General features: G+C 37.8%; 1 protein-coding gene across 1 annotated transcript; it reads right to left on the bottom strand.

Annotated features, from left to right (window-relative positions):
- Positions 1-9,385: 9,385 nt before the first annotated feature.
- Positions 9,386-14,609, bottom strand: LOC118806321 (von Willebrand factor A domain-containing protein 7-like). Its single transcript, XM_036567730.1, has 6 exons — positions 14,427-14,609; positions 13,987-14,271; positions 11,581-11,674; positions 10,592-10,708; positions 10,328-10,499; positions 9,386-9,506 (listed from the first exon to the last, which is right to left on the bottom strand). The coding sequence occupies exons 1-6, from the start codon at positions 14,607-14,609 to the stop codon at positions 9,386-9,388; spliced, it is 972 nt and encodes a 323-aa protein (XP_036423623.1).
- Positions 14,610-16,055: the final 1,446 nt, after the last annotated feature.

Raw genomic sequence — 16,055 nt, 5'->3', positions numbered from 1 at the left:
TCAAATTTAACCAAAACATGTAGTGCAGAGTTAAAGAATTTTGCTGACATAAAAAAGGGTATCTTAACATATGACTTTGGAACAAAATAAAATAATTTTGAGTCAGTTTAAAGTTATTGTCAGGTCGTTTTATTACCACATATTTCTGCAACATTGGTGCAAAACATTTACTGTATATAGGTAGTATAAATTTCAAATTGAACCATATTAATGTAAGAACAAAAATAATAACCTGACCTTAATTGCAATTAGCTGTTCTACCTCTTTGGAAAATACAATACAAATACAATACAGTTTGGTCATACTCACATAATACTATGCAAAATACAGTACATTTCTGACACAGAATAATAAATGACATTTACAGTTCAATATTAACACAAAGACAGACTGTAGTGCCTCCTTTCCAGGTTTAGCAGGAAAGTGCATTGAATGAGTAAATAAGCTGACATGGCTTAAACAGCATTGGAGGGTAAAGCGGTTTGTATGTGTAATTGGCTTGTATGTAATGAAACAACAACAACAACACTAAATGTAAACTAGTGCATTAGAGCTGTGAGAGCTAGCATTAGTAACATAGTCCAGAGTGATTCGATTATTCTAGGGCTGTTGGAGGGGCTGCTGGTGGTCTGAGGAGGCCCTGTGGTGCTGGGCCGCCTGATGCTGAAGTTGCACCGGCCCACATTGCCCTTGTTGTCCACAGCAGAAACCTCCACACTGGTCACACAGCAGGACGCTCTGTAGGCCAGCAAAGTTGCATTGTAGCCGTTTTCATCCTTAACCTGATCGATGATCGCAGTGGACGTCTCATTGATAGGTGTGTCCGGGATGGTGATGGATATGTGAGGATCCTGGAGTCCAGTGCCGTTACCATCCGACATGAGTAACGTCACCTCCCACGTAGCATTCCCACACGGGACAGGACAGTCCAAACTTTCATTCAGCACACGACACACTGGTGGAGTGACATCAATGTCCTGCAGAACATACACACATTATTGCAGTCATAAAGCGCCAGAATAGACATTTGTATGCAGACTAGTATGGAAAATTATGGAATTAATATTCTAAATCCAGATACTGTAACACTTTTTAATCTCACTTTTTGTCTGTATCAGTATTATTGTTCCTTTATTTTATTCAGATATTGATAATCTTTTATTCAGTCTTAATTCTTATATCATATTTTTGTGCCTTAATTTTTATACGTTCATGTTCAGAGGTTTGGAATCAGAGTTGAGAGATGAATTAATTCTAATATGAATTTATAATATGTCCTGCACAACTTCAAGGGCTTAAAATTATTAGCAGTACATAAAAAGGATGTCCTGTAAAGGATGTATAAACTTGTTTTCACTTAGAAAATCAACAAAACGTAACAGCGTTGTTCAAACTTTTGCATACGACTGTATTTCAAAAGTGGAGCTGAAAAACTTGAAAATGTGAATGAAAATTACAGTGTGTTATTTATTTTTTTATTCACTTCGTGTTCACAGAATTCTTGAAATATAGATTAAAACATCTAAAAATACATTTTGTTTAATTGTTTGTCATATTTAATTCCATACTGTAGAAGTTATTGTGTATAAAAAAACAAAAAAATATAAATACAGCAAGTGATTCCAATTTTCTAAGTAGTAGGGTAAATCATCACGGCCATGTCAAAATATATCTTTTTTTGTTGTTGTATTTATTTTTTGAGTTGGAAATGCCATCTACCCTTTATTATGTGAATGATGAGCGGACCAATAGAAATGACTTGGAATAACATCTTATTATATTAACATACAAGCTAAGAATATAACATGCCAGAGATGTAAGTTTTTCATCTGACAGCAACAGTGTATTTTTTAATTTATTGTACTCTTTTCTTTATTGACTGTATTTTGTTTATTTACTGTATTATACCGTGTAAAGCTGCCCATTTGTGACGAATGAGCTGTTTATTGATCGAAGCTACACTATGTAAGTTTAGGGGATTTGGAGACCTCTCTGGTGGAAATGTGTGATTGTACCCAAAGTGCAGACGAACATCGGTTGTACTTCAGACTCCCTTTCCCGAGCGGATAAATCTGTTGACTGCAAGTGTGTAGAAAGAGTTTTCAAAGAGAACTCAGTCAAAACTTAGTCTTCCGAGGATGTGAGTGAACTATGTACTATTATCATCATGTCTTTGTCAGTGTAATGTTCATTTTATTTTTGATCTAAACATCGAGTCAGATCTTCTTTTTGTGCCTTTGCGTTTTGTGTTAATACCTAAAGATGTATGACATGGTCCAAAAAATCTCCTACGAAATCCAACCGGACACTTTTTGAAATTATTATTTTAGGCTTTACAGAGTGACCCGCAGGGCATGCTGACTCAGTAATGCTAGTTTGTTCAATTGTAACTTTAAAAAAACTTTTGGTAACACTTTCTATGAATGTCACCTTTGTAAGCATCTATAAACACAGTCATAACATGTTATAATGCATTCGTAAGACATTATAAACATAGCTATAAATATTTATAAACATGCATTATACATTATAGGCATGTTTATTATGCATTATGAATTGTTAACATAATATAAGTACTGATCATAACAAATTATAAGAGCTCATAAGTCGTATTTGTCTGCTCTAAGTAAAGTGAAGCATACTGTACTAAAGCCTCCTCCAGTGTTAAGAGTGAGGCTTCAAGTTGAAGTATTTGCTGAAGGATTTACTGAAACACTAAAAACATACACAATAAAGCACATTACAGGCTTCAAATGTCAGAGTTTAAACTAGTGCTGCCATCAGTGTTTTACCCAATGTGGCAAAGGTAATGTACACCACCGTTAGCTTGGTATTTGTCTTTACTTTACGCTCTCCAAGCTGGGACAGACTTCTTTGGCACTGACATTATAACATGTTATTAACACTGTTTATAATGCATTATATTAACAATTCATAATGTATAATAAACATGGCTATAAAGTGTAATTCAGTGTAATTTCTTTTTTATAAATATTTATAACCATGTGTATAATGCCTTATGAATACATTATAATGTTGTTAATGTTATACATGTGTTTATAGATGCTTACAAAGGTGACATTAATAGAAAGTGTTACCAAACTTTTTTTCTCTCTTTTATTATATGTAGTATTTTATATAGAGAGTTTTTCATATTATTTACCTTTTGCATTACAGATACATGGAGGAGGGCGAAGTTTGCTTGACGAGTTGCAGTTGATTCAGCTGCTATGGTCACTACTGAGGTGATCCCTGATAGAGTTCCAGGGGGAACGAACAGACTCACTAAGCCAGTAGTGTTACCTGCTGCACCTACATTCAAACTATGATAAACAGATACACAGATACACATTCAGTTAAAAAACAACAACTGGTCAAATCATATTCATAATTTGTGTTTACATTTGTTTCTATGTTTACTCTAGTTACTCCATACTCTATAGTTTTTCAGTCTAATATTTATATGTTGTATGTCGCTGTTGTCGGAAGAAAACCTCGTATCTCCATTTTTGCCGTTTTTCAGTTTTTGGCATAATTTGAAAATACCTTTGTCCTTTACATTGTGTTCCATGAAGAATGGGCCAAAAGAAACAGCCCAAAATTACTTGGAAAAAAGTCTGGTTCTATTGACTTAAATTAAAAGCAAAGTATGTTTTTTCTTTCTCCTGTAAAATTACCATTTTGGAGATACAAGGTTTTCTTCTGACAACAGCGATACGTAGCATATGGTTGATTACAACAGACAACAATTTTAATGCATCTCCTTTTACTTAGAAAAAAAAGACAGAAAACCTGTTCACACAAAACACATACAATAGAAGCAAATGGGCAGGTGCTGAAATGCTTTCCCATTGGCTTCTATCACACATGATATAAATAAGTCAGGCTTTCTGTTTTTACAGGCAAATTTTTGTCCGTGGTTATTGATCATATACAGTAGATAAAGATTAGGTTGAAAAACGTTCCTTTAATGGACAAAATAATGGTCTGTTTTGTTTTAGCCAAACTATTTACCTGTTATTAACTGTGGTCAAAAATCCTTGATCATCCCGGGCACGTATAGTGATGATGCCCTCGATTCCGTGGGTTTCCACAGTGAAAGGAACAGATATGGATTCACCTGGTCCCAAGATGACCGTCCTCTGAACCTGTCAGATTCAAACAAGATAGGAGAATATGAGCAAATAATATGTGATGATTTACACCATATACCTTTTTTCCTTTACACTGCTGTAGCTCCTGACCTGCACTGTGATCTGCGATGCCTGGATCTGAGTGCTCGACTGCCTTTGGAAGGGCCGTCCATCTGCCTCCTGTCCCATCAGCAGAAGAGTGAAGGGGACGTCTGGGAGGTGAGGTGCTCTGACAAGATATGTCCCCTCTCTCAGTCTCGTTACACTAGTGTTCCTCAGAAGCTCTCCGCCTGTGCTGACCAGGCCGACTTCCACTCCAAACAGCATATCAAGGCCCGCTACTGTTATCAGGAGAGTTGCATTCTGACCTGAAACACAAACACAGAAAGTCTAGAATAAATCATGTTTCAAATGTGATCTTTAAATCTAGTGGCAGATGAATTTGTAACAAACAAACTTGACATTGTAACAATAGCCTAACACTTTTGGGTGCTATATAGAACCCTTTTTAAAAAGGTTCTATATAGAATCATCTACAGCACATTCTCCATCAATCTAAAGAACGCTTTCATGATGCAAAGAACCCTTTAATCATGCAAAGGGTTCTTTGAGTGTTCAAGGTTCTACATAGAATCATTTTCTTCACTAAAGAATCCTTGAAGAACCATCTTTTTAAAGAGCGCACTATAGAAACACGGAGTCATCAGAATGAGGACCACAGGGGGTTTCATATGGAGTGTAGGCAGGCTTACCTTACCTGCAGGGGGCCTGGCTGATATTGGAGCAAATCCAGGATGTGGTCCACCAAACACCTCAATAAACTGGGACATAAAATTCAGAGCACTGCGTCCTGCAGATGAACACATATTTGCCCATTATCCCACAATGCTTCATAATAACATATCCATAATACCAAAATCACAGTGTTCAGGCTCTTATTTCATTATATACCTGTGACTCTGAGAGAGTAAGCCTGAGGAGATCTGATAGTGATCTGCCATCTGCCTGTTAGGTTCCCTTCATTCAGAGACACCCTATATAGATTCCCCACTGGAAACACTGAAGCCAGATGGCCTGATCCAGCTGTATTATCCTGAGACTCACCTGAAATACAGCACATATTGAAGCAGAGTTTGGTTAGCATGCATTTTGTGCAAATAAGGTATTGTTCAAGAGATGCCCTTCATTTGGCCATTTCTGAGAAAAGGAAAGAAGAAAATTTGCAAATGAAACAAGGAAGCTTCTGGTATTCTCAGAACAATGGACTGACCACCTCAACATCACTGAATGTGTTTGGGATGACACGGAGAAGCAGAAAGTGCAACCAACATCTAAGACTGAACTTTGGAGGTGTGGAAAAATATCCCTGCAGTTTTCTTTGAAAAGCTGAAAATAAGTGTCCTGAAATTAATAAAACCCACAAAAAAGCAAACAGTGGACACACTAAATACTGAATAGATTTCATATTATATTTGGTTGTTGGGGCTTCTGTGTAATTTTCTGTTAAATATATGTTTTCTGCTTTTTCTAGATGCTGAAAAATAAATAACTTATACTTAATAGTCATTAGAATAGAAATTACATCAATGAAAGTGTCTTTTGCACAGAACTCAAGTATACTATCAGTCAAACGTTTGATTAAATGTATGGTTATAATAATCTTAAAGACCCTTTTAATCTATAGGCTTATAATATAATGGTTAGAAATTGTTTCTAAGACCAACATACACAGTGAAGTTAATATCTATATATCAATTTTTCCTGAAACAAACATTTTAAATAAAATAAGCCATTTTAAATTAGAACTAGTGGATCAAATTACTGTGTGTGTTACTATGTGAGCCTCATTAAACGGTAATCTTCTAACTATCTAACTCTGTAGCTGTGTCTCTGTAAATGTGTGTGTTACCTGCAGGGTTCTGCAGTGTGAAATTGATTGACAGCCCTGTGATGTATAAGACCACATTCTGAAGCCTTGGATCCAACAAGAAGGAGAAAGTATCAGGCCTTGTGGATTCAACCTGGAGCACAGTCACCTAGAAAAAACAGAACCAGGGGAAAAAATTGATGATGCAGTGAAAACTGAAATATATATACTGTATCTCTGCTGTCAGAAGAAAACCTCCATTTTTGATGTTTTTCAGTTTTTGACATAATTTGAAAATGTCTGTTGTTCTTTACATTGCGTGTAAATTTCCTGATGAATGGGCCAACAGAAACGGCCCAAAATGACTTGGAAAAATTCTGGTTCTATTGACTTACATTAAAGTAAAGTAGGTTTTTTCCTTTTCCTGTAAAGTTACCATTTTGGAGATACAAGATATTCTTCCGACAGCAGCAATATACCATATATACATACATACATATATATGGAGAGAGAGAGAGAGAAAGAGAGAGATTAATAGAAAGAGTACATGAAAGAGTAAAGAGTGTTCCTTACCATTGAAGATATAATGGAATCTTCAATAACTGCAGTGGCCAGTGGAAGTGTGTCTTTGGTGACCTCGATGGCCTGTCCACCTGAGAGTTGAGCCAGCTGCTGGTAAATAGAGTTGGTCGGGTTTGTCAGTGCACTCCTCCTCCTCCTCGTCCTTCTTCTGTTTAGAGCATTAGTCAGCAAGAACGATACCTGTCCCACACAGACAGACAGACACACAGTCAGACAAACAAACAAAACACATATAAACACATATAACATGCTGTTAGCTCAAGTTCAGTTATTATAATAAACTACTTACAATAAACTAATAAACAATTATCAATTAGTAATTTATTTGTAGCACTGAAAGAAGTGTTCAAAATGCTTTGAAGTTACTGGATTCAAATACTAAAATTGACCATTTGATCGATTGATTGACCGCTTGTTCTACCTATCTATCTAGAGTCATGAGAAAAAGAAAGCACACCTTCCTTCAGTTTTCTGTTTTATTAATTTATTTGTTTTTATTTATTAGGGCTTAAATAACATTTGCATGGTCCTCTTTGAACTTAAGATCTGGACTTTGACCAATTTTTTGGCCATTCCAAAACCTTGAGTTCTTTCTTCTTTAGCCATTCAGATGCCAATTTGCTGGCATGCTTGGAATCATTGTCCTGTTGCATGAGGGAATGGCCTTTTTTCTAGCCACCCTCCCATGAAAGCCATACTTGTTAATTCTTTTTCTAATTGTACTGTCATGAACAGAAACATAAAACGACAGAGATTAATGTACTTACAGCGGCCTGTAGATCACGTGATGCAGCTCTTTTTATCTATTGCATTAAATGTTCTGACCTTGGACTGAATTTGCTGGGAGACTCACTCCTGGGAAGACTGGCAACCATCTTCAAGACTTTCCCTTTGTAAACAGTCTTTCTCATTGTATGGTGAATTTCAAATTGTTTGCAGATGATCTTATAATCGTTCCCAGATTGAGCAGCAAAAATGGCTTCTCTGAGGTCATGGCTGATGCCCTTTCTTATTGGCCAGATGTGGACACACACCTGAACGCTCCAGAAGACCAAACTGCCAAAAGTTCTGCTTTTATAGAAATAGTCAAACTTCTTGATGATTATCTAATCTTCTGCATTTGATAGGTAACACCGAACTGCTAATAAGTCTCTTAACGATTTTGGAAGTAGGAAGGGTGTACTTATTTTTTCCTATCTGGTTTCTGAAAGTCAGTTTACTTTTTGAAAAAAAAAGAGTAAATATTGAAGTCTGCTGTTTTTTCATAACCTGAGTTCATTTCTTTGTTTATAGAAGTTGGTGAGGACTACATAATTGTTATTTAGGCCCTGTTAAATAAAAACATAGAAGTAAAGGAGGGCGTGCTTTCTTTTTTTCATGACTATATGTTAGTTAACTGGCTAAAAGCTGTGATTAAATTAACTAAAGATTACACAATTGCTCCTCAAGGCAGATCTGTTAGCCCTATTACTGTGGTAGTTCTGCTTAAGAGGTGGTGGGCCTAAACCATGAAACAAGACAAACATATGCTAAGTTAATAAAACTATCTCAGCTCATTAGGCTGTGTTTGACGAGAGTCTTCCAGTGATGGCAGCTATTACTTTTTCTGCCTAGCACATTTAAAGTCTGTTTATAAGCAAGTAAAATGAATCTGAATTATTGAAGGGTTCATTGGTCATTCACCAACCATTATTAGGAAGAAATTTCTTCTTAAAACCCACTTACACAGTTTTTATGAAGATTCTGATATTTATCAGTGTTTTCTTATTCGGGATTTGTTCTTAGGTAAGAACAGAATCAACACACACCAGAGCAAAAAGGTGTGAACAGTTCTGTGGTTTAAGAACACATCATGAATCTGATTTAGACTTTCTCTTAGGACCTTTCTGAAGGCCCATTGTTTCTATCTAGAACCACAAATGGTTCTTTGCACGGTGAAATTGTTCCTCAGATTGATAGAGTGCATGGTTCTATATAGAACCTTTTTTGAAAATGGTTCTATATAGCACCAAAAAGGGTTTTTTTATTGTTACAAAGAGCAGATGTCAGAGTGGTTAATAGACTCACCCTAGACCTGGTGCTTTCCACAAGTGAGATCACAGTGGCTTGTAGTTCTGTGTCTTTAGGAGAGGCATTTGTGAACACAAAGATGTCTGATGAAGGAGGGGCAGTTATGAGGGCCAGCTGGTTGGGGGTAAATAAAAACATTCATGAAACAACAGAGGAAACTTTGCAATTACAGACAGATAAAATTAACACATCATCATGTACTCATCTCCACACTCTCTTACCTGCATTGCAGAGAAGATTAAAGTTGGAATGTTTCTGCTTCTATCAACTGTAATAGCATTGACAGCCTGCTTCATTTCCTCTGGATCTGTGGTACTGGTCACTGGTCCCACCACTACAAACACACACACACACACACACACACACACACACACACACACAAACATATCCATTCTTTGTTATACTTACATAAATGCTGTACGTGCAACACATATATTGAGTTCAGATATTTTAGGCATTTAATATACTTCCAGTGTATATAGCCACTTTAAATTTACACACAGTCTCTTTTGGCTTTGTACTTACTGTACAAAAAGGTATGTATTCATGAGCACAAACAAAGATAAATTTAAAAAAACAAAACTGATAGGAAAAAAGTTTTCGGATACCACATATGAATAAGTTCAGTACTTAGCAAAGGCCGTTGTTGGCAGTTACAGCTATGAGACATCTCCATTTTTGACGTTTTTCTGTTTTTGACATAATTTGAAAATATCTGTTACAAATATTCACACTAACCAAGGTCATTGAATACAATCAAGATGTACAGGGAAGGCTCATTTGGAGTTCCTCTGGTATTGTCAATGATTTTCGCGGTGAGTCTCTGCACCTCTGCAATGTCATTAGGCAAACTACTGGTAGTATCAATGACCAAACAGAGTGCTTCAGAACGAGTAACACCCAACATACTGTAAAAAGAGAGAGAGAGAGAGAGAGAGAGAGAGAGAGAGAGAGATATTGCCGGGATCATTGGTTTGATGATTAACTGCAATGTTATTTTGAATGGTTTAGATCAACAGTTTAGATTATGTAGATCAAGAGATCTTTCAACCAATCTCATTTTAGTTCAGCACTTTACCCATATTATTACAACTGGTACTGTCTCATTTTACTGACTACCCATTGCAACAATGATCACTTTACTCTCAGATGCTGGAACAACTTTTTTGGCATAAGGAATTTATAAAATTATAAATATATATATATATATTTGAAACAATATTCAGAGCCTCTTTACTATTTTCTTTACTTTGCAGAACTGTTCTATAAAAGCCAATATAACATTCAAGGTCATATGTTATCATGAATAACATCACAACTGGAATAGTCAACAGCTGTGATAGTATCTGTGATAACACACTCTCTCTGATGCTATGTTGCTTAAGTAAATAAGAAGACATGCCATGCTTCCAGTATTAAGGAAAACAGATAAAACAGTTTTTTTTTCCATTTCCTCACTATTAAACCTTAGAATTTCCACATGTCTCTTAAACACACAAATGTCTGACTATAGTGTATATTTTATCAGTTTTATCTATCCTTTTTATAAAAGGCAGATGTTTTTTCTGCACTAGCTCACTGCACTAACTGTGTGTGTGAACATGTGATTGTCTGTGTGTGTTGTATGTTTTGTAAGTTTTTAATGTGTCTACCAATAGGAGACAGGAGTGTATACCGTAAGAACACTGTGTTTCCGAATGTGATACGGATGTTCTGCAGAAGGTCTTTCGTGGCTTGAGTTGCAGTGCTGTAAGCAGCCAGGTGAGGGTCTGTACCATCTGGGGTCAGATCATCACCAAAGTCCTTGCTGATCCCACCCCTGGTGCTGTCACCATGGTAACATTTACCTAAACACAGAGAGAGAGAATACAGAATAACTCCAAACTTGCTCCATCAGTGAAGCTGTAAGCAGTGTTTGTGTGTGTTTTGTGGGTCGTACCTTGTGGTGTAGAGATCAGGTATCCTGAGGTCAGTGTGTTTGTTCTGAGTATCTCTGGTAGAATAACATTAGGACACACCTTCTCCTGACAGTCATTACAGGTTGGGGTGTTTTCATCTAAACAGAAACAGAAACTTTGTCAGACTGCGCTGTAACATGCGCTGTAACATGCACATACACCAGGCATAACATGGCATAACATTATGACCTTGTTTCTACGCTCTTTGTCCATTTTATCAGCTCTATATGTGCACTTTGTAGTTCTACAATTACCGACTGTAGTCCATCTGTTTCTCTGCATACTTTGTCAGTCCCCTTTTACCCTGTTCTTCAGTGGTCAGGACCCATGTGGACCCTCACAGAGCAGGTACTATTTGGGTGGTGCATCATTCTCAACACTGCAGTAACACTGATGTGGTGGTGGTGTGTTAGTGTGTGTTGCACTGGTCTGAGTAGATCAGACACAGCAGTGCTGCTGGAGTTTTTAAACACCTCAGTGTCACTGCTGGACTGGGAATAGTCCACCAACCAAAAATATCCAGCCAACAGCGTCCTGTGGGCAGCGTCCTGTGACCACTGATGAAGCACTAGAGGATGACCAACACAAACTGTGCAGCAGCAGATGAGCTATCGTCTCTGACTTTACATCTACAAGGTGGACTGACAAGGTAGGAGTGTCTAATAGAGTGGACAGTGAGTGGACACAGTGTTTAAAAACTGCAGCAGCACTGCTGTGTCTGATCCACTCAGACCAGCGCAACACACACTAACACACCACCTCCACCACGTCAGTGTTACTGCAGTGCTGAGAATGATCCACCACCCAAATAGTACCTGCTCTGTGGAGGTCCATGGGGGTCCTGACCACTGAAGAACAGGGTAAAAGGGGGCTAACAAAGTATGCAAGAAAAACAAGTATGTAAGAAACAAGGAGGTGGTCATAATGTTATGCCTGATCAGTGTATATTCACATATGGTCACATACACACCTGCAATGTTCTGGAGTGGAAGGTCAGGGCGCAGTAAGTTTGGGTAAGGGTCCAGATTTCCCAGCTCAAACCAGTTACTGTGACTGTAGAAATCCTGCAGACAACAAAACATGAAGCCAGAGAATGTTCAGCACACTGAGGAACAGAAGGAGCAAGAATATGAAGTGAACTACATGGCTAAATATATGTGGCCATATGAACATGTCCACATGATTTGATGTGGGTGACATCTCTTCCCAAACCATAGCCAGGGCCCATTGACTGGCAGGAGCCTCAGGGGCTCCCAGACCACAAGACGGCTCAAATACTTATTAGTATGCAGATATAAACATTAGATAAATGCGTAGCCATTTAATATGCACAATATGGCTAAAAGAAGAAATGTTATCTACTTTCAGCTTTACATTATAACTGATCCTTTGACCCTTTAATGCTGATGCAAAACATGGCTATTTTTGCATTTTATGAACTGACTTTTCCATTAGTAAAGCAATTCTTGAAAGCTGTTGTTGCCTCTATTTGAGATATAAAGAATGTGAACATTCATAGATTTTTATTCAGTTTGTGTCACAAGAAAGCACATAATTAGGAATATAATTCACACATCAGTCTTGTTTTGTCATTACTCTAATTAAACAAATCAACAAAAGGGCTCACCAATCTAAATTCTGTCCTGAATGAGCTTGTGTGCTCACTTGAAAAGAAAAACACATGGTGCCACATGGCATCCTCCTGGCTCAGACTTACTCAGGAACTCCATTTCCCAGTACTCCTTAGGAGACTAGGTGATTCTGACACCTCTACAATCCGCCAATCAGCGTTAACTCTCACCTGAGTACTGATCTGTTTCACCTGTCTAACTTCTCATGTGATTAGACTCAGTTAGATTATAAGCCCAGGCTTTAGATTAGTACATTGTGAGGTATTACTTCTCCCAGTGGAGCTACTGAGCATTTCTGTTTGTGAGTTTAAAGTTTTCTGTATTCTGACTGTGTTTTTGGCCTTTTTGCCTTTCTCTTTTGGACTCTGTTTGTCTAATCTCTTCCTAATCTCTCTTCGTTTCCCTTTTTGGATTTGACCCTTGCCAGTTTCCTGATTACAAGTATTGACAACGATCTAACAAGTAAAGTAAGCATCTGTTTGCTTCTGTCCCATTACAGCATGCAATACTAAAGGAAGCCTCATGCATTTTTTATACAGTGATAGACAACACTGTAGCTCACAGAAAATCTACAAACCCAATTCCAAAAAAGTTGGAACAGTATGTAAAATTCCATGTATGTGTTTTCCATTATAAACTAATTGTTTTTTATAAATTACATGCTCATTCCAAATATGCCTGCAACACGTTCCAAAAAAAATTACACCTGTGTTAGATCATCTTTTACTTTAACAGCACTTAATAATCGTTTAAGGACAGGTATGAGGCTGTCACTGGGGCAGTTCTCCTCTCATCACTGGGGTGGTACAACTTAGGACCTTTAGTCAGGGAACATAATTGTACCATAATCCATTGAAATGATATTTTCTACTCCACACACCCCGTCTCATCTCCAGGCTTTTTATTTTATTGTTCTGTTTTAAAACATTAGGTTATGAAGAGATAAAAATATGTATTTTTTTTCTAGGAAAACTTATTTAACCTTTGAGAGTATATTTACTTATTTACTATATATATATTTACTATATTGCTTGTACTTTGATGAATGAAAAATGTACCTGCACAGAACCTTTTTTCTAACAGTTTACAAGTCTTCAGCAGAGCCACCTTACAGGGTCATTGTTCTGTTTTCTGAGCTTAATGAGGCACACATGCTCAATAGAAGACTGCAGGCAGGCCAGTTTAGCACCTACACTGTCTGATCATGTAGCCATGCTTGTGCCCTGGGGCCTCACAAGACCATGACCAGTCTCTGAACCATGGCCATTAATATGGAGTTGGATCCTCCTTTGCTGCTTCAGCCTTCATTTATCTGCAAGTGTTTGTTTATGGAGATTGCACAGTTTGGTTTTATGCACTTACTAGCAATGCCTGTAGCCAATGGCAGTAATTTAAAGGGTTTTCCAAATATAGTATGTGGCCAACCCTTCAAATTAGTGGTGTTTTTAACCCATTCCTAATGGAACACTGGCTACTCCATGTTGTTGCACCATTCCTGGTCAAAAACCAGTTATTGGATGTCACAAAGTACGGTCCTCTTTTTCCAGGACACATCTTTTTGGGACCTAAAGGACACTTCTGGATGGGAATCCATATTTGGCTTTGCTTTCATGTTGACATTTGCTTCCTACAGTCTGGCCTGGCTGCCCTCCTGACCCCAGTGTCCTCTTTCTTTTGAAAACAAAAATATGGTCATCCCATAGACTATATTTTTCATGTATCTTGAAGGCCAGACTTCTTCTCACCTGGAGAGTATGGGTGACCGCCCCAAGTGCCCGTCTAGCTGCCTCCAGGTTGCCTTGCTGCAGGCTGGCTTTGACGATGGAAACACCCTGAGTAATGATGTCCCGCCCTTTTTCAATTGCTTCATCATTGAAGTGGTGGGCGGAGCTGAAGGCCTGGTCTCTGTCAATGAAAATGTTCTCAGTAATGATCTCGTTCAGCAGCTCCCGGAACTTTGAGGCTGACAGATCTGCATCTTCCAAAACACCTAAACAGGCGCGCAGCAGGCTCTCCGGGTTCAGGAGGGCCTACAACACCCACAGCAGACACACCAAAGAAATCAAACACACATTAGCCTTTTTCACAACTGCTATAGGCTGTCATATATAAATGTGTTCATGGTTGTGACATCACAGCCACAAAGAATTAAAAATGGGCTGATTTGGCAGCATTTGGATCTCACTGGTGGATTGAAGGTCCGTCCATTGTTCTGTGCTTCTTCTCTACAAGCATCCATTACTACTTCAAGCAGCGCCTCCTCTGTGATATCAGCATGGGTGAGGCCCTCTACATCCAGTGAGGGGATGGACAGAAATGCCTGGGACCAGCCAATCAGGGCGCAGAAGAAGAGCAGTGGGTACGCCATGTGACCTCTTCATGAAAAACAAGAACATACACATAGAATCAAACACAGAATCAGACAGTCCTGATTTTGTTGTGTGTGACATGAGGTGAAGCTCAGGAAAGACGCAATGTTTACATGCTTGAAATTCACCAATTCAACTGGCTAAGGAATTATTCTCACAAAAGCTGTGGGGCAAACTTAAAACATAAACAACAACCAAAAAACCCAGAAATTATATAGACTAAATGAAAAGCAGGATAACAACTGTGTGTTCTTGATTAGTACCTGTCTTTTTATGAGGGCCTTGTTTCTGTACACTGTTGTATGAGTTAAGAAAGCAAGTCAAGTTGATATTAACTGAACTGACCCATTTTAAAAGATACTTGCGTTATCCTAAATGTTAAATCAGCCAAAGTCAAATAAAAGACAATAAATTGTCTCATTGGATTTCCACCTGGAATCATGAGACACATATCCAAATAAATTAAGTAAATTGCACTTAGAGTAGAAAACATTGCGCATTACTGAACTATTTTGAGTTAGGGGACATTTTCGTGATGATTTTATGTATTTAAATGAATTTTTTTGAGTTGAAATTTAGCTTAATCTGTTGCCATCAGCAGCTCGTGAGATTGGCACATGAGTCAAGAATTTATTGGCCTCTGGCTCCACCATTTGTATTTACTTATTTACTTACTATCTCTATGTTGTCCCTCCAGGTGGGCTATCTTCCCTTTTGGTTAATCATCTAGTTTTGTTATAGTTGTCCTAAAGAGCATAGTACTACCTTCTCTATGCCTGATGGTGGTTCTAAACTAACTGGGCACTACAGAGACCACTTTTGACCCAACTCAAATAAGAGAAGTTGAACCAAGATAATTTAAATCAACACTACTAAGTGAAGTTCAACAAACTTTAATGAGTCGAGATGGAAATGTGATAGCAGATTAAGATTAGCCAATTATATTGGATCAACAAAATTGTCTAATTTTGAATGAAAGCTATATAATTGTGTGGAAATTCAATTTAGTTCAATTTTTTTTACTGTGCTAAACTCTTCATAGGAAGGCCTCTCTAACAGAATGTGCCTTCAAAGACATGTTTTCTGGGCTGTGGATATTTAATCAGTGATATTAGCCACCAAAGCAGGTCTGAGGTGAAGAAGAAAATCTAGCTAATTAACTAATGATGTGCCTAATGTAAAAATGTGAGGAGAAAAGTGTAGAGAAAACAACACTGTGCAGCGGAGGAGGTTAAATCATTATTTAAATCACTACTGTATATCCTCATTGATATTTCCTCAGCACTCTCTAGCAGTGAGCTTAATTGAACTGTATTGTTTCCTGTCCAGTATTTTCAAAGCTAAGAGTTTCCTGTAAAGATAACATTCACCTGCTTCATATCTACTGGTCAGAGTTTCCTTGTTTGCTAACTGTACGTCAGTGGCCTTGTGGCTTGACTTACTTC

This window comes from Colossoma macropomum, unplaced genomic scaffold (genome assembly GCF_904425465.1).
Source record: "Colossoma macropomum unplaced genomic scaffold, Colossoma_macropomum, whole genome shotgun sequence".
Lineage (NCBI taxonomy): Eukaryota > Metazoa > Chordata > Actinopteri > Characiformes > Serrasalmidae > Colossoma > Colossoma macropomum.
The sequence above is the reverse complement of the archived record's forward strand: the minus strand, read 5'-3'. Positions and strand labels throughout refer to the sequence as shown.